The sequence below is a fragment of the Aricia agestis genome, chromosome 3 (assembly GCF_905147365.1).
Source record: "Aricia agestis chromosome 3, ilAriAges1.1, whole genome shotgun sequence".
Classification (NCBI taxonomy): domain Eukaryota; kingdom Metazoa; phylum Arthropoda; class Insecta; order Lepidoptera; family Lycaenidae; genus Aricia; species Aricia agestis.
In genome coordinates, this window is record NC_056408.1 from 18367935 (window position 1) to 18395733 (window position 27799).

Here is a 27799-nt window from a genome sequence, read left to right on the forward strand (position 1 = left end):
ATAGGCCAAAAATTGTGTTTTTTGTATGGGAGCCTCACTAAAATATTCAAAATATTATTTTAATTTTATTTTGAACTATTTAAGTACTAAATCTCATCCAATTAACTAGATCTAATTGAAGATTTTGTTAAAATTTCAAGTGCCTACCTGTTGTCATTATTGATTACAATAAGGCCAAAAAAATCACGTTTGTTGTATGCCAATGTTTGGGAGCCCAACTTAAATATTTAACCCATCGATAGTGGACGAGACACAATAGCTTATCTATTGTTATCGCGGCCGGATGCGGCCACTTAGGGCTTCATGAATTTTATTTTATTTGTTGGGTTCGGCAACAGAAACCTGTGAAATTTTCAACTCTCTAGCTATTACCGTTCTTGAGTTACAGCCTGGAGACAGACGGACAGACATCGAAGTCTCAGGGTCCAGTTTTCACCCTTTGGGTACGGAACCACAAAAAGAAAGTAGAAAAATTATCCGTATTCATTACCGATCCAAAAAAAGTTGCGCCTAAGAAGTTTTTACTTCAAAAAATCATTTTATTGGTCCTATATAAGGAAAACCTTACCTGTGAAATCAAAAGATTCTTTACCTTAACATATAACGCGGAAAACTCGACGTCAGTATCAGTCGTAGTGCGATCTCTGCTACTGAACGTATAGTGATATTGTTAGTGACACAGTAAGTACTACATAGTACATACATAAGTGTTAGTGAGAACTAGGACACAAAATAAAATCTACAATTTCAAAATTAGATTATCCAGGTGTAGTCACAAATTACTAAGTGGAAAATTAATTAATAATAATTTAATTTCAAAGTAAACATAAATTGTGTGTGGTAAGTACAGTCTGCAGCTGATGTCGGCTCCTATATTATACAGTTTTGCTTTTTAGGGTCTCGTACCCTAGGGTAAATACGGGACCCTAATTGTTATGTGTTCATATTGGTTATTTTAATCACTGGATAATATCGGAGTGCTTTCTGTTTCAAAAGTGTCCAAACGGTGAACCGCATTTTAGGAATAACTAGCTATTTGACCGAGCTTTGCTCGGTATTCGATAAAACACGAATAAAATGACATTTTCTAAAAATGATTCCTAGCTAGATCGATTTATCGCCCCTGAAACCCCCTATATACTAAATTTCATGAAAATCGTTAGAGCCGATTACGAGATTCCAATTATATAATATAGGTATACAAGAATTGCTCGTTTAAAGATATAAGATACATAGGCGATTTTTTGTAGTAAAAACTTCTTAAAACAATTTTTGGATAAATTCGGATATTCATTTGTAGAAAGCGGTTTGGAAAAGATTTAAAAAAAATCTTATGTTTTATATCAGAGATTCCCATTAGGTCTTAATCAAAATATCTTAACATTAAATAAGGGGTCTAGAACATTTTAGAATGAGATAAGCTGAATATTACATGGTCATAAAATATTCTGCAGTTTTAATATATTATTATGAAAATAAAACACAATTCAAAGCAAGAAAAATCCCACGCCAGCCCTTAAAATATTAAATGAATAAAGTTTTACTTTTAGATCATTTTATTCATTTAATATTTTAAGGGTAATTTTACAATCTACATGACTAATTTAGTATGCTTTGTAATTTACACTTTCTTTCGAACACTTTGTACGCATTAAAAATATAATAAACTACATTTTAATTTCAACAGGGCGAAAACGTAAAAAAATATAGGAGAAAAACGTTTAAGGGGGAACCTAAAACTAAAACTGCAAGTTTTGTAAACATTTTCCCTAACCGGGAACATAACTGGCAATTTTTTTCAAATAAAATACAATCTGTAGATGCTGTTCGACAGTGTTGCTGATAAGAACCAAATCTGTGAAATGAATAAACGAATATATAATAACTGCCACGCCGGTTTTTGATACCAGGCCAGTTACGCAGGAGAAATTTTATAGTGCCCAAGTATGTGCGCAGTCCACGAGAACACTCTCTATTCCTTTTACTCTCATAACCCAGTGGGACAGAATAACGACACGACTGGCAAGAGATAAGGCACAGGACCGACACATTAAGAGGAATCCACACCGCCGTTTTTCCATACAAACGCTGTCCCCTGTTTCCTCCCTGGATAATGCTAGTAGAGTTACGATTTTTTTCCTGAATATCTACGGCCGCTATTAGCATGTCCCTATGTTTTCTTTTTTTTTTTCATATTTTTATTATTAAAAAAGATAAGAACGTCCAAAAACCCAAAAAAAATGGCAATATTTTCCTCTGTGTTCAAACACCCAGAAAACAAAACTGGCTAAAATATACAAAAAAATAAAACATAGGAACACAGCTCAAGCCTTGCTTTAATTCTTAATGAAAAAAGTACTTAAATCGGTTAAGTTTTGGAGGAGGAATCAGCGGATAACGAATCGAAGATTTTCTGTTCTTTTATTAGAACTTTTGTCGTATTGTCTCTATCGCGCTCTGCGGTGGGAGACTTGAGATTGGTGAGACAGCAATACATTTTCAAATACCTATTTTCAATTTCTCTCGCCCCTGGTGTATCCTCTTAATATTATAGTTTATAAGGAAGATGTAACAGTTATCGTTGGAACTTGGAAGGCCCACCTTCCAATATTGTGTGATATAGTAATATATATCGTGTTGAAACATCCCCGGAAGCTAAGCTAATCTTCATACAGCCATGCAGTTTGTTTCATACATTCGCACTTTTTTGCTGTTACCTATAGTTACCGATTTCGCTGGCCAGTGGCAAATTTAAAATGGCAAATAATTTTACCACTTGCCGTTTTTAATTATTCACCACGTATAATTTAAACAATGACACCTCCAGAACTAAGTTTGAATATTAATTTACACAAATTAGTTTTTGACTTAGCCTTAGCCCTTAGGTATAACGTGTTACTTGTATACTGAATAAACTACAAAATGTTAATTATTACTAGAGTTGATGAAGCTGCAACTCCGTTGCGCCAAATTTACATTATTCCGGTATAAAATGTATCCTATTACCTATATCCTTCCCCAGAACTCAAAGTATCTCTATACCAAAGTTCCTCTGAAACGCCTCTTACGCGTGAAGAGGTAAAAAAACCGGCCAAGTGCGTGTCGGGCCACGTGCAATATAGAGTTCCGTAATACCGCTAGTTTTTTAAATTGTTGTATGGTCAATGAATGTACATTTATAACGTGTTTTACACTACTAACAACATTTCAAAGGAATTTGAACGAAAAGTTCCTTTATACTTCGCCGAACACATTTTTTTTAGTTGCTCTACTATTACTCAATAACTTATGAAGTGTTCTTAGCCGTGATAGTTTTCCTTTTAAATTTAGCATATTTCCTACTTCCGTGAATTTTTTCACATTTCCAGAAGCAACCGTTTAGCTGGTAGAAGGGCCACTGGACTCTAACGATTTTTTCCACTTTAAAAAAAACTTATTAAGTTTTAAAGTGGAAAAAATCGTTAGAGTCACAAACGGATTCCTAAATCGGAAAAGATCTATGAATACTCATAATATTTTTAAAAACCCTATCCAACAACATCCCACACGATGGGGTGGACGCGAAAAAAAATTCATCCCCGCTTGATGTGTAGGGAAAGTACCGTAAGAAAATATATTATTTTAAGATTTCATGTACCATCGAGGAAATTGATTCCTCGGCAGTTGACAGACCAACGTCATTTGATCGGATAGTGTCAATTCAATCCCACCAAAACATTAAATGTAAAAAGGAGTCAAGCAAAATATTGCATAGCCATGCAATATATCTATCGTAAAAAGTTATCAGATTACATTCAAGCCAAGCATTCAACTTATTTTGTAATTTAAATCAATATTAAATGAATTTATCAATAGTTTTCTTTATTTTATAATTATTATAGTGGCTCGGCAATAAGCACAAGAAAAACAAATATAAAACTTCATATTTGGGGTTCATATTTGGGGTGCCAAGCCACTATAATAATTATAAAATAAAGAAAACTAATGATAAATTCACTGAATGTTGATTTAAATTACAAAATAAGTTGAAGGCTTGGCTTGAATGTAATCTGATAACTTTTTACGATAGATATATTGCATGGCTGTGCAATATTTTGCTTGGCTCCTTTTTACATTTAATGTTTTGGTGGGATTTCATTTCATTTTTTAAGGTTTCTTTTCTTTTCAGGTCACGTTTAAACTTTTCTGTTCTTAGCTTAGCACCCATTCTCTATCTCTAGGTATTCTAGGTCGTAAAGTTAATTGATAATAACAGATAGGTACTTTTACAAAGTACAAATCTATGACGATAGCCAAACAACTTTTGAACTTTCAGGAGGTTATCCGTGCACCGATGTTACTTTCGATTGAGTATTACGACCTATCCCGGATTTTTTTAAACGATAATAATAATTATACTTCGCAAACAAGCGATACCGCGATATAAAGGGAGTGCTACACCATCATCGAGCGAGTATGGAGTGTACATCGTAATTCGCAGTTCTGATTTCATTTATATTATAATCGAATTTAATTATCATAGTTTCATTGTTAACTTTGTTAACACTATTTTTCCTTTTGTACGTAAAATAATTATTATGAAGTCGAAACTCAGTTTTAATGTTCTTGCAAAGCCACAAACATAACAATCTTTTCTTTTATTTAATAAAGTTATATTATACTTTTTAGTTTTTAGGTTTCCTTGCCCAAAGGATAAAAACGGGAGCCTATTCCTAATGAGTCTAGACTTCGCTGTCTCTGGTAGAGTTGCGATACGTTCTATCGTACCCGCAACTCCGCCTTAAGCGATGAGTGGAACACCATGGGGTTTTAGTGGGTAGCAGGAGTCACACATACCCCGGCCGATATCCCCAATTTGCCGGGGATGCGTAAAGCATTTCCCCATGTTAAAAAAAAAAAGACTTCGCTGTCTGTCTGTCGTCCGTCCGTGTGTCACGAGGCTAGATCTCGAGAACCGCAATAGCTAGATGTTTTAATTTTTTACAAATTATGTACCGTACTTTTGTTGTCGCTATAAAAGCTAATAGTCCAACTAAAATAAAATAAATGATTAATCGGGGGTCTCATACAACAAACACGTTTTTTGCCCTTTTTTGCTCTACATCTATAATGGTAAAAGTAAGGTTTTGAAATTTTCAGAAAATACTTAATTGTATTTCAACTTTAATAATAAGTAATAAAAAGTACATAAACTTGTGATTTAAGGGGGGCTCCCATACAAATTTACGGTACGGAACCATATGTACGCCAGTCTAACTCGCACTTGGCCAGTTTCATAATTTTCCTTTCATTGTTGCCAAATTTCAAGGTTCTAAGTCTGCTAGAAGTACCTTAGAATTTTGATGATCTGTCAGTCAGTGAGTGACAAAATGTAGTAACTTTGATCATCCGTAACTATTAAACTATTTATCGAAATGTTATGTAATTTGGAGGTTAAGCTAGTTTTAATACTTGCTCCTAGTCACCTAGCTCTAAATCCCTAGCTTTGTTAACATGAAAGATAAAGGGGGTGTGAAAAAGCCGCGAACCGCTTCGAGAAAAAGCTTGGCTGGAGCACTGCCGTGCTCCCAGATGTTAATTGTGATCTGTCGGCTGGGTTTGACGTAACGAGACCAAACTATGTAGGTCCCCCATCTGCTTAGGAATCAACTTCTCTGATAGTACCATTTTGTTAGCATCATTAATATGTGCATTCATGCTAAATTATAGCTTTGTAGGTCCTATAGTGTCTAAGCAAAACCGCGGACAGACAGACAGACAGACAAACGGACGGACAGACAGACGGACGGACAGACCGAAACTAACTACGGAGCCCTAAAAAACAGACAGACAGAAAAACTATCTTATTCATAATATTAGTAAGGATTACAATTAAAATTTAATTGTTTCTAGCTAATTACTAATTTAAAATTCAGGATCGTCAACGACGTATTTTTTTTTTTGGCGAAAAAATCTTCATACTTGAAAAAAGATATCGTGAAATATCTTTTTTCAAGTATAAAGATAAGATGAATTAATTTCAGATAAAGGTTTTTTATTTATTTTAAATCTTTTGTAAAAGATTTGTAAACATAAAAAATCGGTCAAGTGCGAGTCGGATTCGCGCACGAAGGGTTCCATACCGTTCGTTATAAAGCGAAAGTATAGAAAAAATAGTGTTCTTTGTATGGGAGCCCCCCTTAATTATTTATTTTATTTTAATTTTATTATTCAATAATAAAGTACACATATAATTGGTGATTTTGTGAAAATTTCAAGTGTCTACATGTTGCCAATTATGGATTACGAGCCAAAAGGTTAAAAAAATCACGTTTGTTTTATGGGAAATTAAATATTAAGTAACTTTATTCTGTTTTTATTATTTTTTGTTAAAGCAGCACCAGAAATACACAGTCTGTGAAAGTTTCAGAAGTCTAGCTATAGTGGTTCTTGGGATACAGCCTGGAGACAGACAGACGGACAGACATCGAAGTCTCAGTAATAGGGTCCCGTTTTTACCCTTTGTGTACGGAACCCTAAAACAGACAGACAGAAAAACCATCTATTTATTATATTAGTAAGGATTACAAATTACAATCAAAATTTAATTATGTCTAGCTAGTAGCTAACATTTCAAAATTCAGGATCGGCTATAGTACGGGAGCCCTAGAACATTTTTTTATTACTATCAAGCTAATATTTTGTGACTAGCTTCATTTTGATAAGACGAACAACATTTTTATCTGCGAAAAATCTTGAAAGTGGTAGAAAAGAAATAGAAAGGATTTCATACTTTGACATTATGGTCCTAAAATATTGTTTGGGTGTGTTTTATTTGTATGGGACTGTTTTATTTGTAGGATGTTAAGTCTTGAACCTATTGTATAATAATAATATAGAATGTAGACTACTGAGCAGTAGCAGAAGGGACACGAATGAAAGGCTCGAGAGTGGTAGACCAACTGTTTATTAAAATATTAATTATACAGGGTGCAATTAAGCGTTCCTGCCAAATTTTGATATATTGATCCTTGTTAAAAATAAAAATACACATATTTTTTCTTTTATGATCACTCAGTACTAAAATGTTGAGAAATAGCTTCCGAAAGTTATCCTAAAAAACACTACAATTAAGTATTAACACGACGCGTCGCCCGCGCGTGATTTAACCCCGCGCGCGCGCGCCTCCCCCCGCGTTACCCCCTCTCATTCCATCGCGCCGCGAGTGACCGTTCTGCAACGATTATTATAGGATAAAATATGTCATTGAAAAAAAAAATAACACCTAATTTTTTTTGGTTAAATGAACTCTCCTGGTAATACCTAAGCCCTGGAAAAAAATTGGCAGGAAGGTTTCATTGCACCCTGTATTATTCTAGACTCCGTTCACACACAATTACAACTCGCACGCGTCAGCATTCACACACTTTTTTTACATAAAATAAGGGGCAAACGAGCAAAAGTGGTCACCTGATGGAAAGCAACTTCCGTCGCCCATGGACACACGCAGCATCAGAAAAGCTGCAGGTGCGTTGCCGGCCGTTAAAGAGGGAACAGGGTAATATGGGAGGGTAGGGATGGGAAGGGAAGGGAATAGGGTAGGGGATTGAGCCTCCGGTAAACTCACTCATTCGGCGAAACACGGCGCAAGCGCTGTTTCACGCCGGTTTTCTGTGAGAACGTGGTATTTCTCCGGTCGAGCCGGCCCATTCGTGCCGAAGCATGGCTCCCTCGTCGAAAGTACAAAGTACAGACCCCACAATATTTTTTATTACCCCTTTTGAAAAAATATTTGACATAAGTACTTACCAAAAATTATTAGCATAATATAAAAATTAAATTTCTGAAAAATTACACAAATTACAATTATACACATTTTTTCACAAAAAAAAAATTATTTCTAAAATTAATTTTCTTTTTTTATAATTAATTAAGTAAGCATATTTGCCTAAAAATTAACATATTTTAAGTACTTCATTTTATTCAATATAAAAAACTTTATTAAAAGTTTACATTTAAATTTTTGTTAATTTACATTGCTTCGTGCAACGTTTGACAAAATCGGACGCAGAAATTACATTATTGCTAATATTATAATAATCATTAATCACAAAATAAAATGTTTTATAAAACAAGTGAAGTACATAATATTTTAAGTTAAAATAGGGGAAATATTAAAATTACAATTTACATTTGTTTATTCAAAGTTAATCTTTCGAAAAAAAAATTTTAATTGTCAAGATATAACAAGGCTAATGACGTCGCGCGTCGGGGTCACGTATAGTCTTGAATCTATTGGTATTATCTATATATTAATACGTGAGCCAAAAACTTTGTATCCCTTTTAACGAAAAATGGGAACACGTAGGTGAATGAAATTTTGCACAGTTATAGTTTATATGGTGAAGGAGTGCATCGAGCTAATATTATTTTGAAATTATGCTTTTATCATACATTTTTTTAACAAATAAAACACTACACACACTACAACACACACACACTAAAAAAAATACAGATTTTTGAGTGACAAACCTATACATACGAATTATACTCTTTTATTTATGGTTGAAGTCTGTTGACAACAAGTTGACAAATTGAAAATGTTTTTTTTTTATTGAATCTTAGATACTATTAGACAATGCTTACACGGCCAGTATAAGATCAGCTGAGTTCCAGAGACAAGAGTTGAAAAAACTATGAGAAAGTCAATATTTTTTTACAAAATATAGGTAGTAGTCCTAATGTCGTTGAAACTAGGGTCGAATTTCGACCATTTGGGCGATCTCTAGTATAGAGTATTAGCTCAGTCAACAAAGTAGTAGAATGCGTGAGCAGGAATTGCTTACCTAAACATTTTCTGCAGGAACTTATTCAGGGTGGTTAAAGACAAAACATACTAAAAGTCCTGACGTCTACTAGAGGATGGGGGGGTGGCGACAAAGGTCTAATTTTTTTGTTTTATTCGCTCCTTTTAGTACTAGCGTAATAAAATATAGCTTCGGACCCTTTCAAATTTTCCTCTATTTCTTTGATCCTATTAGTCTTAGCGTGATAAAATATAGCCTATAGACTAGATTTTCAAATCGGACCAGTAGTTCCTGAGATTAGCGCGTTCAAACAATCTCTTCCGCTTTTTAATATTAAGTAAATATAGATGAATATAGATATGTAGGTATTCCTTTCTAATTCGGTTTGCAGCGACAATATATTGTTCTTAGTAAAGCCTCAGATGCTGGTAAGCCGTCTATTGTTTTTGGCGTCAAGATATTACCATCCTTCTTCCACCCTCACTTTTGAGGGGTCAGCTCATCCCGATGATTCATGATGTTTTTTATACAAATAACTAAGCTGGCAAACAAGAGTATGGTCTACCTGATGTAAATGGTTACCATAATGCCTATGCGACGTCTGCAGCACCAGGGATGCTAAGGTGCGTTCCACTTTAAGGGGTGTGATGAGGGGATGGGTGAGGGGATGAGGGGGATCAGGGATGTATGGTTCGGTGAGTGAGACCCTCTCACTCACTAAACGAAGCACAGAAGCGATAAAGTTATTTTTCAAACAGAAATAGAAAGGAATATTTAAAAATAAAGCATGTCTTAATTTTCACTTTTCCTGAGCGTGTAGTTCGAAAACGGATGAGAATTTGGAAAAACTGTATAAAATCTACAAAGTGTCAAAATATGACAATGACGGTTTTTAACGTTTGACGCGCGGACATAACCGTTTCTTGCCATGGACAAACAAGTACAACTATAACAGTTGATTGCGATGATTTTACCCAATTCTGATTTTTGTAATAGCATCTTTCCCTAAAAAGCTAACAGATGACATTAAAAAGTCAGTTTCACAAAAAAGGTGACATTCCTTATTTTTCCCGTGTGGTCTTCGTCTGAACTCATTAAAATGTAAACATCTACTGTACCATAATCTTAGCAAATAAATAAATTTTGATTTGATTTGTTTGTACTAGTTTGTGCATGTAGCACAAACTACTGCGCTTTTAATTTTCATTCATTATGAATGAAAATTCATAATGAATGAAAATTAATTAAAACTAGAGATCGCCCAATGGTCGAAATTCGACCTTAGTTTCAACGACATCTTTTTTTAAAGTCCCTATATGGGACCTCTTATTCCCCCTTCAGGAAAAAGGGACAATTATTTGCCTATGTCGATTTTTACATTTTCATTTTTTTTTAATTTGTGTGCTATCAATTCTTTACTTACAATATGTTTACTTTTTCATTTACATTCTGTTCCATATTCTACTTATTTCGATATTAATGTCTATTTTAATGTCTATTTTCTTTACATTTATCTTATCATATTTATCTTATCAATTATTTTCTTTACAATTTTTTATATTTTCCTACATTTATCTTTCTTACATTGTATTATATATATTGTGTATAATATTTCTTTCCGGTGTATATTCTACATTTGTATTAACATAGCATATAATTGTATCTTAATATAATTCTTAATTTTAAAAAACATGTTTATTCCATTACAATTTTTCGCCTTCTTATTTATAGTTCCTTAATATATAATTATTTAAATTTAACAATCTTGTATTTTATATTTATCATGTTAATTTTTTAATACAACATGTTTATTCCATGACAATTTTTGCCTTCTTATTTATAACTTCTTAATATATGATTATTTTAATTTTCACAATCTTGTACTTAATTATTATGTTAATTTTTTAATACAAAATATAATTTTAATTTGCCTAGACTGTTAGTGTTAAATGTTCTGTCAGCGCGGAATTTCCGGTGGCATTGTTGCTACCATAATTATAATAGTATAATTGTAGGCGCAAGTTAAGTTGGTGGAGGCAGTTTTCGAAAGTTATGTGTTGTGTCTTTAATGTCTTATGCCTTACATGCTCTCTTATTTCACAATAATACCATGTAGGTGTGTGGGGTTTTGTTTTTTTTTGACACAACACATTTACAATTGTTACATTGTTGTATTTAATAACAATATTAATTACCTACAATGCATTATTTGCCTAGCTTACATGACTCACTTATTTGTCGCAGGGGTCGTAAGCGACTGTTGCACGTGCTATAACGTCCCACCTTTGCCGCACCGGGCATTCCGCACTGAAAGCATGATGGTCCAGCTGTTTTGAACCTTCTTTTTTACAATTAGTGCAACACGGCTTAACGCCCTCCTTCAGATCATCACACTCAGACTGGTGATGTGCTCCGGAGCAGTGGGCGCATTTATCTTCGGCAGCGCTACAGAATCGCCGCCCATGTCCGTACCCTAAGCAGCGGGAGCACTGAATTAGGGGGGACTGGTCGGCGACTCTGACGCGCTGGACGTCTACATAAAGATGTCCTGCCCCGGTGAAACGCGCCCACAGCGACGGCGACACAGTGAGCACCACATGCTGAGTGTGATCATCCTTCCCTCTTTTCCTATATTTCACGCTCACTCTGTCCTCCCTCCCTCCCAGGATGTCCTCTACGAGGTGCTTGTTTTGCAATCTGATGGCCTCTATTATGTCGTCATCAGTGTTGCTTTTCAGCACCCCGTACAGTACAACCTGGGGATCCTTGTTTTCTATTTCCTGTGCCTCTAATAATATCCCCGCTTTTTCTATTTTATCCCTGACTTTGTCTCAATCTTTCCTATCTCTAAACCCTATAATGACTTTCCTGCCTTTTCCCTTCCTTATTCGGTCTACTTGTATTCCTTCCTTCTTTGCCTCAATAATTTTCCCTACCTGCTGTACTATTTCGGTAGTAGGCATGAAATTCTCCCTGTCCGTCACGACCAGGGAGTGGAGGGTCCTGTACTTGGGTTCCCTAGATGGAGTTTGGGTTTTCCCCTTTCCCCGGGCGTTTCAACGACATTAGGACTACTACCTATATTTTGTAAAAAAATATTGACTTTATCACATTTTTTTCAACTTTATTTATTGTAATGAAACTTTTTAATCGGGACTTAACGCGACTTATTTAAGTAGTAATACTACTACGAGTACATACTTTTTCTCGACGTTTCATTATAATGCAACGCGAAAGTTTAAAATGTTATGTTTATTTATTGTCTCTGGGACTCAGCTGATCTCAGACTGGCCGTGCAAGCATTGTCTAATAGTATCTAAGATTCAATAAAAAAAACTATAATCCATTTTCAATTTGTCACCTTGTTGTCAACAGACTTAAACCATAAATAAAAGAGTGTAATTCGTACGTATAGGCTTGTCACTTAACAATCTTTCATTTTTCCTAGTGTGTGTGTTGTAGTGGATGTAATGTTTTATTTGTTAAAAAAATGTATAATAAAAGCATAATTTCAAAATAATATTAGCTCGATGCACTCCTTCACCATATTAACTATAACTGTGCAAAATTTCATTCACCTACGTTTCCCCATTTTTCGTCAGAAGGGGTACAAAGTTTTTGGCTCACGTATTAATATATAGATAATGTCACTATTTTAAAACGAAGTCTTGTCTACAATTAAAGCCCTACTAAAATTCTGATCCTTATGGCCATTTTGTTACCACTCTCCGCTGTATTTGCGAAATTTAAATTCATTCAAAAACGTATACGTGGGAGAGCCATGATTCGGCACGAATGGGCCGGCTCGACCGGAGAAATACCACGTTCTCACAGAAAATCGGCGTGAAACAGCGTTTGCGCTGTGTTTCGCCGAGTGAGTGAGTTTACCGGAGGCCCAATCCCCTACCCTATTCCCTTCCCTGTCCTCCCCTATTCCCTTCCCTTCCCTTCCCTCTCCTATTACCTTATTCCCTCTTAAAAGGCCGGCAACGCACTTGCAGCTCTTCTGATGCTGCGAGTGTCCATGGGCGACGGATGTTGCTTTCCATCAGGTGACCCGTTTGCTCGTTTGCCCCCTTATTTCATTAAAAAAAAAAAAAAAAAAAACATGCAACCTTGGTATTTTGAAGCTAAATAAACGAGTATATTTTTGTACTGTACATAGTTTTTACTGTAACGAATCAAGATATTTTCATATCTGGTTTTTATATTTATAATTAAAAATGTATATATATTCCAAACTGTAAGAAAATATTCTCGGAACAATGAGCCATATTATTTTTTATTTCTCATAGAATCCGTTTTTTTTTTAATAAAACGTGTTGGTTAAATACGAACAATCCGACTGATGTAGCTAACATGATAAGTTTCACAAGAGCGAAGAAAATTTCGCAATTACTGAGAATTACAAAATTTAAAACGATTTACGCTTAAACCGCTGAACTGATTTCGACGAAATTTGGTACGTAGATACTTCAAGCCCCTGAAAAGGTTATAGGATATTTATTGTTCCTAAAAACCTACGGTTTACGTCTTAAATGTGATTGTCGTGTCTTAAGCGTGTGCGAGCCCTGAAGCGTGTGCGAGCCCTGAAGCGTGTGCGAGCCCTGAGCTATGCCCTGAACTACTAAGTACTAACAAAACAAAGGAATTAATTGCTGAATTAATTATACCAATTATGCACGTTTTACATTGTAGTAGACAAACATTTGTAATTATCGAGTGCTTACAAATGAACTGTTGATTAAATACCAGATATTAAATACCAGATATTGATTAATTATACACTTGATTGATGTACTATGTTGATACAGAGATGTTGATTCCTAGGCAGATTGGGGACCTGCGTAGTTTGGTCGCGTTACGTCAAACACAGCCGACAGATGGCAATTAACATTGAATTGGCATGATCCGACCAAATGACGTTGGTCTTTCAACTGGCGTACTGGCAGGTCCGCCATCAGGTTGTGATTTAATTTCATCGATGGTACTTTGTTGCAAATAATGGCGAACATCCGCATGTGGTGCGCCATACACCTATAATTGTTAACTTTGAGCTTTGCACGTGTTCTTTTGCGAAGAAAAAAAAACACTCTACGCCAATAATAACTTAAAAATTGTATGAAAACTTATGGAGCTTATGCCAAAATCTGTATTAAATTAATGTTAAGTAATTATTAAATGAAGACGTACGGGGAAGAAGTCTGTTTTTTGTGGCCCTTCTATAGCACGGAGAAGGGAACCTCGCTCTTTATTCGTCGTAGCCCGCGTAGGCCGTTATCGTAGCCCGTAGGCCGTAGAGCGTTCGCTACGCGGCCTACGAATTATTTTGGGTCACACCTTAGTCCTTAAAGTATTATTTTAATGTTACCTACACCTTTACCCCTTACTGATAAAAATAATTAAACACCTCTTTTGTTGTGGTTTAAAACAGTGAATAACTTATACAAGATCTGCCGTCTTGTTTATTATTTATATTTTTTCTGAACAAAATCAGCCTCCAATATCAAGAGCTAAACCTACTACCATAACAAATTTCATAAAATCAGTTTTGAGTAAAAGTGACCAAACATAATATATCCATCCACCCTTATAATTTCAGATTTATAATAGTAGTATTAGGATTTAAAATAATAATTTAGTAGTAACACAGAATAAGTTGTTTAACATTAATTATAATTACAATAAATTTATAATAACAATTGAACAACATACAATATGTCATCAAGAATTGTTTCGGTTTTTCACAGAAGCCACAAATGCTTGGGATTTGGATTGTTCCAATTTTCTTTCATAGAAAACGCGAAAACGTGTTAACAACTACGTTTTCACATGTTTGATATTTCGGAAGTGAGGTTGTTAATATATTTTGTAGAAGTCTTTCCGGTCTATAAATATTTTACTTATTAAAATTTGTAAACGAGCAAATATGTCCTCTGTATATATTGGGTTATTGACTAATGACTATGGTTATATTTACTAGTGATAAAGGTTGCAACAGACTTCACATATTATGCTCCTATTCACAGCATCAGGATATCGGCAAAATGTTAAAAATTAAAATCGCTTAGGCTGCATATACATTATACATATATTATGTGTCCGCACGAACGAGCGTTTTGGCGGCTACACCGCGAGATGACAACTGACAAGTAAATGTACGTAACGGTTTATTTAAGGGGGCGACTAACCCTAAAGTGTCGGGTTTATAATTTTTTTTTGACTTGAAAATAAGCCCCAAATTGTTTCATTTTCTAAAATAAGATACTACATTATATTTCCGAGGATTCGATCTGAGCAAAAACACGATATCTTACAATTTTCTCGATAGAAAAAAATCACAAAGATGCATCTAATTTTCACGAATTTTTCATTTATTGCCGTAACCGTGCATTGAAATAAGTTAATATTTTAACACATTGTATAAAATTCTATCAATGAGAGATCGACCTAGCGTATTTTTAAAAAAAAGTTATTGAGAAAAAACTAATTTGGCGATGAATCAGCATCTCGCAGTGCTGCAGTGTAGCCGGCGAACCGCGCGTTTGGGCGAAGCGTTGCTGAGGCTCGATATAAATTGAGCCTTAAGGTGCCCATACACGGGACAATTTGTCGTTTCAATCGATCGTCAAGAAAATCGTCCTATCGATCTTTTAAACGTAAAATCGTTTGCGATATTGCTACACACGTACAATTTGTCGTTCGATTTTAACATCGAGGAGATAAATCGTTACGATAATTGTCCCGTGTATGGCCACCTTAAAAAAATCTCGTGTCAGTTTTTGTGCGCAAACTCCAAAACGGCTCAACAGATTTTAATGAAATTTTGTATGTATATTCGTTAGGCCTGAGAATAGGTCTTTTATCTTCTTTTTATATTGATACTAGAAATCCATACTAGTATTATAAATGCGAAAGTGTGTCTGTCTGTCTGTTACCTCTTCACGCCTAAACCGCTAAACCGATTTGGCTGAAATTTGGCATGGAGATACTTTTAATCCCGAAAAAGGACATAGCATACTTTTTATCCCGGAAAATGTACGGTTCCCGCGCGATAAACGAATTTTGGCGCAATGGAGTTGCGGGCGTCATCTAGTAATGTATATGGCAAAACAACGTATGCCGGGTCAGCTAGTTTTACAGTAAAATAACATTTCCAGATAACATGCCGCCGTTCGTGGACAAGGCCGAGGTGCAGGCGGAGTCGGAGGACGCGCTGGAGAAGCTTGTGGCGCCGCAGGCCGCGCCCAGGAAGTTCCAGGTCTGTGTTGCCACATGTGGATTTTATACTTCCATTCCGATTCATTTTCATTTATTTTGTAGTCCAACTACCATGTGCGCGTAAAATAAAATCTGTACAAAACGCCTACCTCACTTACTTCTAAAACAAACGAGAAACGAATCGACACGATGACATTAAGGCCGGTATAAATAGTGAACTACATACTCAAGATGCACCTCGGTCTCAAGACGCGGTTCGGCTCTATGATTGGTCCAAATTTTGACAGCCAACCAATCACAGAGCCTGAACCGTGTCTTGAGACCGAGATGCATATTCTTGAGTACCTACTGACTATTTATACCGGCCCTACACTACTAGAAAGTTCTTTACTACGATTGTGCGGGCACAACCAGAATCGAGAAGTTTGACATTATTGGTCATTGAGAAGTCTTTTTTGATTCGAGTTTATTCTGATTGCGGATTACGATCGAAGGTGAATTAAAATGTAATATATCTGGGGTAAATAGTATGTGTGGCAACACTGTTTTAGGTGGTGTACCGAAACCTGGTGACGTTTGGTCTGGCGCACCTGTCGGCGCTGTACGGCCTGTACCTAGCCGTCACCGTCGCCAAATGGTACAGCGTGTTCTTTTGTGAGTATACTCTAGTTTGTAGCCAGAACAAAAAAATACTTAAGTCACCAAAAACGTAGAAATTCTTTTGAACTACATATAACCTACTTAGCTTGTAGCTTTATAGAATCGCCAATTAAAAAATGTATAGAATAGGCTAATTGACCTAATTTTTTTCTTCATGCTAATCGCTTCTTAATGATTCATTTTCACAAAAAAAAAACTAATATTTTAATAATTTACACAGTAGAAACCCATAAAAATGTTGATTGAAAATTATGCCTTATTTATGCCGCCGAAAACACTGGACAGTGCCATAGTGTGACGTCATACTTTTTGTATTTTTTATGTGCTAAATGTTCGAGTCTAAAAGTGCCCAAAAATTGTAAAATAAATAATTATGAAATTAGAAATAATTTGTAATATTGAAAACTTTTGGAGAAAAGTTTTGGCCATTTCATTTCCCGTCTACAATAAATGGAGATAAATAAAACTGATGTTTTATTTGAATTATTCAAGAAAATATATTTTACAAATCTTTCTAGGCTTATTCTGATTATTTATGTACAAATAAACTTAGGGGAAGCCAGCCCAAAGTGGCCATAGGAGGCAAAGTGGCCACCCTTAATATTTCGGTTATTTGTGAAGGCAGTGCGACGTTGCCGCTCTTACGCATTGTGAACATCCCGGCCCGCCCCGCGCAGTGACGCGGGAGCGGTTGGGGAAGGCGCGCGCTTGTTGTGACTAAAACATTAGAATTGCACGTTTTATTAAAAAAATGCAAGGTAAATTCTTCCTGTTTTCATTTTTTTTTTTGTATGTTTGAATGCTTCTGTTGTCCCGGTGTCGTTTCTTATCTATTAAGCTTTATGTATATTGTTTTTATTCTTGAGTATGATAAAAAATGTGTGAAAATTATGTTTAAAACAGAACTGTTCCCAAAGGGCAAAGTGGACCGGGCAAAGCGGCCACCTGGCCGCTTTGCCCGGTCCACCATTATATATAGTTTTCTATGATAATTTTTATATTTAATTTTTTTTATAATATCTATGGACGTTTCACACCACGTCAGTCTGGCCCCGTGCTATGTACTTTAAGGACTTGTGTTTCAGGTACCAGACAACGGAAATATATTTAATAATTATATGATATATTTTTAAGATTTTATTATAACATACACATATTTAATACAACACATCCATGACCCGGGAACATTGAAAACTTTTTGTTCCATCGATGGGATTCGAACTTGCGACCCCCAGCTTGAGCGCTGGCAACACGCTCAACTACTGAGCCACAAAGATCATCAAATTTAATATTAACTTAAAAATATTTTTTTAGATGGTGAACAAATATAAAACAAAAGGTAAACATGGGTCATGGGACGAGACTACGATGGCGCGAGCGATTAATGATGTGCAAGAAAATCTGGGTTCTGTGAAATTTGTAGCCAATAAATATGGTCTCCCGCGCACTACTTTAAGGAGACATTTAAAAACAGGATGTTCAATCAAGAAACTTGGAAGATTTACTACAGTATTTACGTTGCAACAGGAAGAAGAGCTATTGGAATACGTGTTCCACTTGGATAGCCTGTTTTTTGGTATGACTAAAGAAGATTTCCTACAGCTAGTGTTTCAATATGCAGAAGTAAATAACATTCCACATCCTTTCATGAAGGGAACAGCTGGGCACGATTTTTATAAAGGGTTCATTAAGCGACACCCTGACTTGACTTTACGACAACCAGAACCCACATCTATAGCCAGGGCCCGAGGCTTCAACAAACCTCAAGTATATAGGTTCTTTGACCTCCTTGAGGCTGAAATTGAGAAGCACCAAATCGATGCATTGCGTCTGTATAATATGGATGAGACTGGTATCCAAACATCTTCCAACAGACCTCCTAAAGTTTTAACAAAAGTGGGTAAAAGGCAAGTGGGTCACATTGCTAGTACGGAGCGAGGAAGAATAATAATAATAATAATAATAACACTGTAACACTGTACAAGTAGCGAACTATTCACCAAATATAACATTAACGCCAGAACTTACCAAACAGTTAGAAGACATTCTTAACGAAACCATAGACACATTCAAACATACAGATCCTACAACTAGACCACGTTTGCCTAAACTCAAATACTCAAAAAAAATTGTTAGCTATTATAAACGACCTAAATTCCAATGTGTTACCGAAAAAATTAAGTGAAGAAATAGATTTTACTGAACTACAAACTATCATTTATTGCGCAGCCTATACTACTGTCAAGTTTAGTGGTGCCAGAATTTATCATAGAACGGACACAATAAACAAGAAAACAAAAGAGGCCCCAGGATGGCAAAAGCGCTTAGAAATTAGGATAAGTAAGTTAAGAGCGAGTATAGGAAGGCTTACTGAATATAGAAGAGGAACGCGATCACCAGCCCTAGAAAATCATATTACTAAAATTAAAGAACAGTTTAAAATACACTCAAAACATGAAACAGAAAATACCGATATTTTGCATTTCCTTGACACACTAAAGCAAAAACTTAACACCCTAGCCAGCCGCTTAAAGAGATATAAAGAAACAACCAACCGTAAGAAACAAAACAAAGAGTTTTTTAACAATGAAAAATTATTTTATAGAAATCTTTTGAAACAGCATAATAATGATACGACAGAAAATAGTTCAGTACCGAGCGCACAATCTTTGCAGGAATTCTGGTCAAAGATATGGTCAAAGCCGATTGAACATAACATAAACTCCTGGATACAGGAAGATAAAGAGAGATTAGAAAACTTACCTGTGATGGATTTTGAACAAATAGAATTAGGTCTCTTAAAGACCGTTATAAATAAGACACACAATTGGAAAGCTACAGGATCTGATAATATCCATAACTTCTGGTACAAAAAGCTAACTTGTACACATAAACTGTTACACAACCACATAAATGCATTCATCCGCTCACCGGACACAATGCCACCGTACATTACACAGGGCACAACTTACATGCTCCTGAAAGACTTTAACGACACCGGAAACCCAGCCAAATATAGACCTATTACCTGCCTGCAGAATATATTTAAAATAATAACAGCATGTCTCAGCGAATTAATTTATAAACACACACAACTAAATAATATTCTATCCGAAGAGCAAAAAGGGTGCCGAAAAAAAAGTCAGGGATGTAAAGAACAGTTAACGATTGATGCCGTAGCTACAAAACAAGCACTAAAACAAAAGCGAAATATCTACACTATGTTTATCGATTACCAGAAGGCTTTCGACTCCGTACCGCACTCGTGGCTAGTTTATATTCTTAGACATTATAAAATCAACCCAGTTATTATAGGCTTTCTAGAAAGAATAATGCGACAATGGAGTACTAAATTAAAATTAGGCAACAATAATAATCCAATCGAAACAGATCATATACCAATACGAAGGGGAATATTTCAAGGTGATGCATTAAGTCCCTTATGGTTTTGTCTGGCCCTTAATCCACTTTCTTCTATACTCAACTCAAATAACATAGGTTTTAAAATAAAGCACAATAGACAACAAACCCGATTAACTCATCTCATGTATATGGATGACATTAAAATATTTGCTAGTTCATTAAACGAAATACATAGACTTGCTGATATAACACATTTATTCTCTAACGATATTTGCATGCGATTTGGTATAGACAAGTGTAAAATACAAGCCGTAGCTAAGGGAAAATTCGATCCTAGTTCATATCATGTATTACCAAACGAAGAAGTCATAAATGCAGTAGATCCAATAGAAGGCTACAAGTACTTAGGATATTATCAAGGTCAAGGAATTAATCACAAAAATACAAAAAAACTGCTTAAAGAAAAATTTAAAACTAGACTTCATCGCATATTAAACACTCACCTTAATTCAAGAAACACCATCAAAGCCATTAATACTTTTGCAATACCCATACTCACCTACTCATTTGGAGTTATTTCCTGGAGCCAGACTGACCTGAAAACACTACAAAGGGCAATTAATACAGCTATGACAAAACACAGAAAGCATCATCCTAGGGCGTGTGTACAAAGATTAACTTTACCTAAAATAGAAGGAGGTAGAGGCATTATTGATATCTCCAATTTACATAATAAACAGTTGTCACTTCTGAGAACATACTTTCACAATCACTCATCACTATCACCACTACATAACGCCGTTTGCCAAGCCGATACATACACTCCACTTTCACTTGCCAATCACTCCAAACACATAAAAATCATCACAAACCAAGAAAAAATAGACGCATGGATGCACAAGTCCCTACATGGACGCCATCGTACAGACTTAGCTGACACAAACGTGGATAAAACAGCATCAAATGCATGGCTAAGACGCGGTGAGCTATTTCCGGAAACGGAAGGTTTCATGATGGCGATCCAAGATCAGGTTATTGACACTAAAAATTACAGGAAATATATCATTCGAGCATCAAACACAAATAGTGACCATTGCCGACACTGCCACAAACATCCCGAAACCATTCAACACATAACAGGCGCTTGTTCTTCCATAACACAGACAGACTACAAACACAGACACGACCAAGTAGCAGCAATCATACACCAGACACTCGCACTCAAACACAACCTCATTACAGATAGCACTCCATACTACAAGTACACACCACAAACTATACTAGAATCATCTGAATACAAGCTTTACTGGGACCGGACAATATTGACTGACAAGACCGTACATCACAACAGACCAGACATAACACTTCATGACAAAATTAATAGAACAGTCTACCTCATAGACATTGCAATACCAAATACACATAACCTTACAACCACACACACACACAAAGTTACCAAGTACACTGATCTCACTATAGAATTGAAGTCGCAATGGAAAGTAAATACCGTAAAAACCGTGCCCATCATCATCTCAAGTACTGGAGTCATCCCCAAGACACTTCATAATAGCCTGAAAATACTCAACATGCACCCACTCTCATACATCACCATTCAAAAGGCGGTAATCCTCAACACATGTCGAATCGTTAGAAAGTTTTTGTCTATTAATTAACTAACATATTATAACTTACCTGAAGTTGTTTGGCCACAAGCCCGCAACTTTGGAACAAACCCTTACAAAGGAGAATAGAAAACTCTATACAATAATAATAATAATAATGTTTATTTAACATAAGACATCACAATACACTACCATAAGACAAAACACATTACAATACATACTTAAAGAAAAATAAAAGAAAATAATTACAAAAATAATAGCATAATAATATCATGAAGAACGGTACAAGTAGTGCATTGTCATGTCTACGGCCAAAAAGGACACCACTCAGGCGTATCACCGTGACGTACACCACAGTGCCTGGTATTATGTGGTTCCTAGTAAACCGTCATCTGAAAACAGGGACGGATAAGCACTCAGCAATACATTGTAACATACATTACATCCAAAATATTATTTTATATATAAATATAATATATGGAATTCTATAAAATTATAAGATACAATAATTAATATGAAAATATAATATAAAATAAGTACTATAATATTATGAGTTGTGCGTGTGACTCAGTGCTATGGTATGGTTATGCGGCGGACCCGTCCACCCGGCGCCCTCGCCCTTCGTAAAACCCGTGCTCTCACGACGACAGTCATTTGTTGTTGTAATGCTGCGGGATCCTTCGTACCACCTTTGATGATTTTTGCAAGGAAAAGAATGGCACCTAACCTTCTAGATGGAGCACCGCCGGGTACCCAAGCAACTGTTAGTGATAATGGGTGGACCAACGGTGCAGTGTTCTTACAGTGGCTTCGTTTCTTTATAGATACAGTCCGTCCGACTGCAGAAAAAAAGTTCTGCTAGTGATGGACAATCATGAGTCGCATAAATATTTACCTGCTCTAGAACTTGCGTCCAAGAATCATGTTATCTTTGTATCACTGGCACCACACACAACACATCGGATGCAGCCGCTAGATCTTTGCGTATATGGACCGTTAAAAACATATTTTGAACGTAGTGTAGCAACGTTCCAAAAGACTCACGTCGGTCGAATAATCAATCAGAAAGATGTAGCCAATTTGTTTGGGACTGCTTATTTACGAGCGGCCACAACTCAAAACGCTGTCAGTGGTTTCGAAAAAACAGGACTGTGGCCTCCAAATAGATTTGTTTTTGATGATGTCGATTTTTTACCGGCTACAACTATGGAAAACCCACCACAGCATCAACATACATTGCCAGATAATCAAGACCACTCCAGAACTCCGTCTCCTTCCATCATTGACCAATTGATAATGGACAGAAATTACTCTCAAGTGTTATCTTCTTCAGTTATTGAGCAATTTATGACCAATGACCTAGCTCCAAATACATTTTTCGCTGAAAATTTACAAGACTCACCCTCAGTGACTAAAAGACCAGATATAGTAATTCTGGATAACGTTTTACTCAATGCGCCTAACGAAATCACCCCTGATAATTTAAGCGAACCCACTCTGAATATAGATAAACCTATTACACCGCCTATAACGGGAACATCGTCGCCAATATCTAAATGCTACATAAGCCCTATAATTCTGAAACCATTGCCAAAAATGCCGCTAAATAAAACTGGTCGACGCAGGAGAGCACAGCGAGCTGAAATATTAACAAGCACCCCTATTAAAGAGGAACAAAGAATTAAACTGACCAAAAAACGTAAAAGGGATGCTGACAAAGCGAAAAGAGTGATGAAGTCCTTCAAGGAAAATTTGTCTGGGAAAGCAGGATCGTCGGGGATGCAAAGAAAAACAAAAACGCGTGGATATACTGTGAAACAAAAAACTAATAATGACAGTAAGAAACATAAAACTACTACCAAACATCAAGACATTTGCCTAATTTGTATGGAGCCATATATAGATCCGCCCATCGAAGACTGGATTCGCTGCGATGACTGCCAGTTGTGGGCTCATGAAGCCTGCACGACATACTCCGGCATTGGAGCGTATTTCTGTGACAATTGCCAAGAAATCTGATCTCATTAAGTATTAAATACTTAATGAGATCAGATTTCTTGGCAATAAAACTTTGTTCTTCTCGGTAAACTTAATTTTTTTTAAGTTTACCGAGAAGAACAAAGTTTTGTTGATATAATATTTAGAATATTTTTATTTTAGAAGAGTTCTTTATTTTTTATAAAAAAAATGTTCTGATTGTTGAAAGAGAATTAATAGAAATTGTGTTATACTACTTTTAAGTATTATTAATAATAAGGTTAATTACTGCGTATTTAAAAAATACATTAAAGACTGAAGCTCTAAGAAATATATATTTAAAGTTAAAAAGTTTAAATTATAGTTTAAAGAATATTTTATGATAATTTGGAGACTGATATTGATACCACTAATTGTTAATTTGTTTTTAATAAATACCTTTTTTACTACCTACCTTTTTTGTATTCATTTTACCAAAAAATTACATTTAAATATAAGAAAAAAAATCCATTTCTTGTGAACATTTGGGCTGGCCACTTTGCCCTTACCCCTATGGCCGCTTTAGGCGGGCCCTCGGGCAAAGCGGTTTTTTGACAGATTGTCGTAATATGTAAATCATGAGCTAATTTTAAGATTAGGGTCAATATGAATTATACATAACAGAAATATAATAAATACACTATCTGGTAGTACATTTTTTATTTTTAAATATATAATATTTCGTCTTTTTTTTAAATTGGCAGTTAAGGTGGCCACTTTGGGCTGGCTTCCCCTACATATAACGAGCGCGATAAATAAAAGATATTAAATTAGGAGTCTGATGACGTCACATCCAAATCGGAAGTACCGCAAAAGCGTTTTCGTCAGTACAAATCCTATTTTCATAAAATCATATTTTCAAATCGACTTTATTTATCAATCATAATCTTTTATTTGATGATAAGGGTGAAATACGGTTTCCTAGGCCAAGTTCTACTAGAAATATGCATTTGTTCAATGAAATTGAATATAGGTCAAGTAGCCTATTGACATTAGACGAGTTGAACGTCAACGTCATATTAACGAACGCTAATGTCAATTCCATACATTTTTATCGGCGATTCTCTATAAAGAACTGTACATTTGCACCTCCACTCTGACGAACTCCTAGACAGGGAGGGCTTACGCCAAAAGAAAAAGAAGAAGCGATAAAGAAAAGGTCTCGGCTAAAGGGTCTTGTCGCTTTCACTCACGCACATAATATTTAATTTTTAACAGACTTCCAATAAGGAAGAGCGGTTCTATGTTCGGACTTTATATTTTTTTGTATAGTCCGTCAAGAAAGTGAAGAAATTAAAAAGTGGCAACATTGTAGTGTCATCCCTTTTTTCTTAGATTGATTTGAAAGGGATGACACTACGATGTTGCCACTTTTTAATTTGAAAATCGGACCACAAACGGCTGGTTTGTGGTCCGATTTTCAAAATTTTTTTGTGGAAAGACAAGCGGCATGGTCGATGACCGAATTTCTTAGACCTAGATCAAGCTGTAAACGGTTTTTAAAACTAGATTTAAGATGTGATTTTAATTACGGAAATTTTTAATAATTGCCCTTTATTGAAATAAAAAATATTTTAATAGAACTACATAAAACGTTTACTCCGATATAAATGGATTTCAATCATATCAAATTGAAATAAGTTACATTTTAACTTTTAAAAATAATATAAATAACCATAAAATGTAATTTTCTACGCACACTGAAACATAGGCTTGTACGACGTAAATATTTTCGATATTGATGACGACTTCCCAAAGAAACATACATTATGGTCTCTAGTTGGCAGCTGGCAAGCTAAAATCCATCAAGGCATTCAGGTTGCAGAGCGCACCGTACAAATACTAACTCCCGAAAAACACAACCCTCCTTTCCTTGCAGTCGAGTAATGAACTATCTTAGGGTTCATCTATAAAGTATGTCACACCTAAACGAACGAAAACCTAAACACCTAAAAGACGAAGTGTGACATGGTGTGACAAGTGGGAGGGCGGTTCCAAAGTTTTGTGACATCACATTTTAATTTTTATAAATTAAACAGCGAAATTTTAAATAGGCACTGAGGTGGTTTTAATTTTTAGATGTTTTGCAAATTTGTTACGTCACACTAGGGATGGGGGGATCTCACATATGTGACCTGGAACCTGGACCTGTGAGATTCCCCAAGGGGGAGGGGGGTTTGAAAATCATGAAAATCCTGTGACCCACTTAATGAATGGTCCTTTACTACATTCCAGGTATATTCCTCGCGATAGTAGCGGGTATAGGCGTGACGGCGGGCGCGCATCGCCTGTGGACGCACCGCGCGTATAAAGCCAAGATGCCGCTACAGATCATCCTCATAGTGATGAACAGCCTCGCCTTCCAGAACTCCGCGCTGGACTGGATAAGGGATCATAGACTACATCACAGGTAGGCAGTTTGTGTGTCCACGCTGGCTCGGCTTGGAGGCCGAGAGTTTATTTACGCTGGTGTGTGGACGCTCTGCACAAAGCCAGTGCTCTAGGGATGGGAGCGCAAACTAAACGTAGAACATGGGTTGTCGTCACTAAGAGTAGGAATAACTCTTACCAGAAACTACTCTGGTATGAAGCTCAACAAGCACCTTAACAGAATAGTCGCTAGAGATATATCCATTCTCCGAGGAATATGATAGGACACCGTTCGTTCGTTTTTTTCTGATGACTGTCCTGCTAATTCCCAATCCCGATTTACAATGAACAATATTGTGTTGTGCCGTCGACGCGTGCCGTCGCAAGTGCCGTCCGTCTGTAATAGCGCTAAGATAGCTTAGGACAGAAGTACCATTCGATTCATAAAATTATTGTTTTGTTTCCAGATACAGCGACACAGACGCGGACCCGCACAACGCGACACGCGGGTTCTTCTACTCGCACATCGGCTGGCTGCTCGTGCGGAAGCACCCGGAGGTCAAGAGGCGCGGGAAATTCGTCGACCTATCTGACGTCTACGCCAATCCCGTACTGACATTCCAGAAGAAGTAAGAACCACCGAGAAAATTGATTCCTAGTCAGTTGACAAAGATGGTCGGATCATGAAATAGCGACGTAAGGCCAATTTTCAAAAGCGGCAACAATATAAAAATTACAGTGGTTTATTTCATGGGAAATTGGCAACACCAAAATGCTCACAGCTTCCTTTGAAGAAAGAAACAACGTGAAACTCTTTAAAGACATCCCTCAAATGGAAGCAATTTGATAGCTACGTCATTCTTTCAGGTACGCCATTCCCTTCATCGGGACCATCTGTTTCCTGCTGCCCACCGTCATACCCTGGTACTACTGGGGCGAGTCGCTGTATGTCGCCTGGTATCTGACCATGCTGCGCTACGTCTACAGCCTCCACGTTACCTTTCTCGTCAACAGCGCCGCGCACCTCTGGGGCAACAAGCCCTACGACAAGTACATCAAACCCGTCCAAAACCTCTACGTCTCCTTCTTCGCGTACGGCGAAGGCTTCCACAATTACCACCACGTGTTCCCGTGGGACTACCGCACGGCGGAGCTGGGCAACAACTGGCTGAACCTCAGCACGCTGTTCATAGACTTTTTCGCGTGGGTGGGCTGGGCGTACGACCTCAAGACGGTGCCCGATGACGTCATCAGCGCGCGGGCCGAGCGCACCGGGGATGGAGCCAACAAGTGGGGATTCGGACCGGAGGAAAAGGGGCGGTAGCGAGGACTTTAGAGCTAGCTAATAAAAGATTGTTGATATTTTAAAGTTGTGATATTATTATTAAAATGACTATCTTTTACGCAGTTTTTGATATTCAAAATATCGGAAGAAATTAAAAAATGTAGTTGAGTCGAAGTTCGACTCTTTCTTAAGATTCACTTGGCCTACTACGAAACTGTTTTGAGACTCAAACAATCGGACGAGAATGCCGCGTCCTGTGGGGTTAGTGCGAGTTTTATTCGATCATACGCATCGAGCACGTTAACGCGAATTATACGGAAGCAAAGCAGCGCCATCTACTGGCTAATGTGGATACTGCTTTGATCCCATATAAATTCGCAGTTTACGCGCTCGATGCGTATGATCGAATAAAACTCGCACTAACCCCTCTGCTCTAACAACGACATTTCTCCCGTTTGGCCCCTGGTTTGGTAGTC

General features: G+C 36.5%; 2 protein-coding genes across 5 annotated transcripts in view; one reads left to right on the plus strand and one right to left on the minus strand.

The window, feature by feature from the left end:
- LOC121740466 (poly [ADP-ribose] polymerase tankyrase) overlaps positions 1-27799 on the minus strand; it is a 116180-nt gene that overhangs the window by 23683 nt on the left and 64698 nt on the right. The window lies entirely within an intron of this gene.
- LOC121740469 (acyl-CoA Delta(11) desaturase-like) lies at positions 609-27441 on the plus strand. Of its 3 annotated transcripts, none has more exons than XM_042133165.1 (6): positions 609-681; positions 15947-16047; positions 16559-16661; positions 25904-26078; positions 26506-26667; positions 26906-27441. In XM_042133165.1, the coding sequence occupies exons 2-6, from the start codon at positions 15952-15954 to the stop codon at positions 27360-27362; spliced, it is 993 nt and encodes a 330-aa protein (XP_041989099.1). In that variant the 5' UTR covers positions 609-681; positions 15947-15951; the 3' UTR covers positions 27363-27441. The 3 variants fall into 3 exon arrangements, with proteins under 3 accessions (XP_041989099.1, XP_041989098.1, XP_041989100.1); XM_042133164.1 differs by having other exon boundaries at positions 620-681; positions 15952-16047; XM_042133166.1 differs by lacking the exon at positions 609-681 and adding an exon at positions 823-840.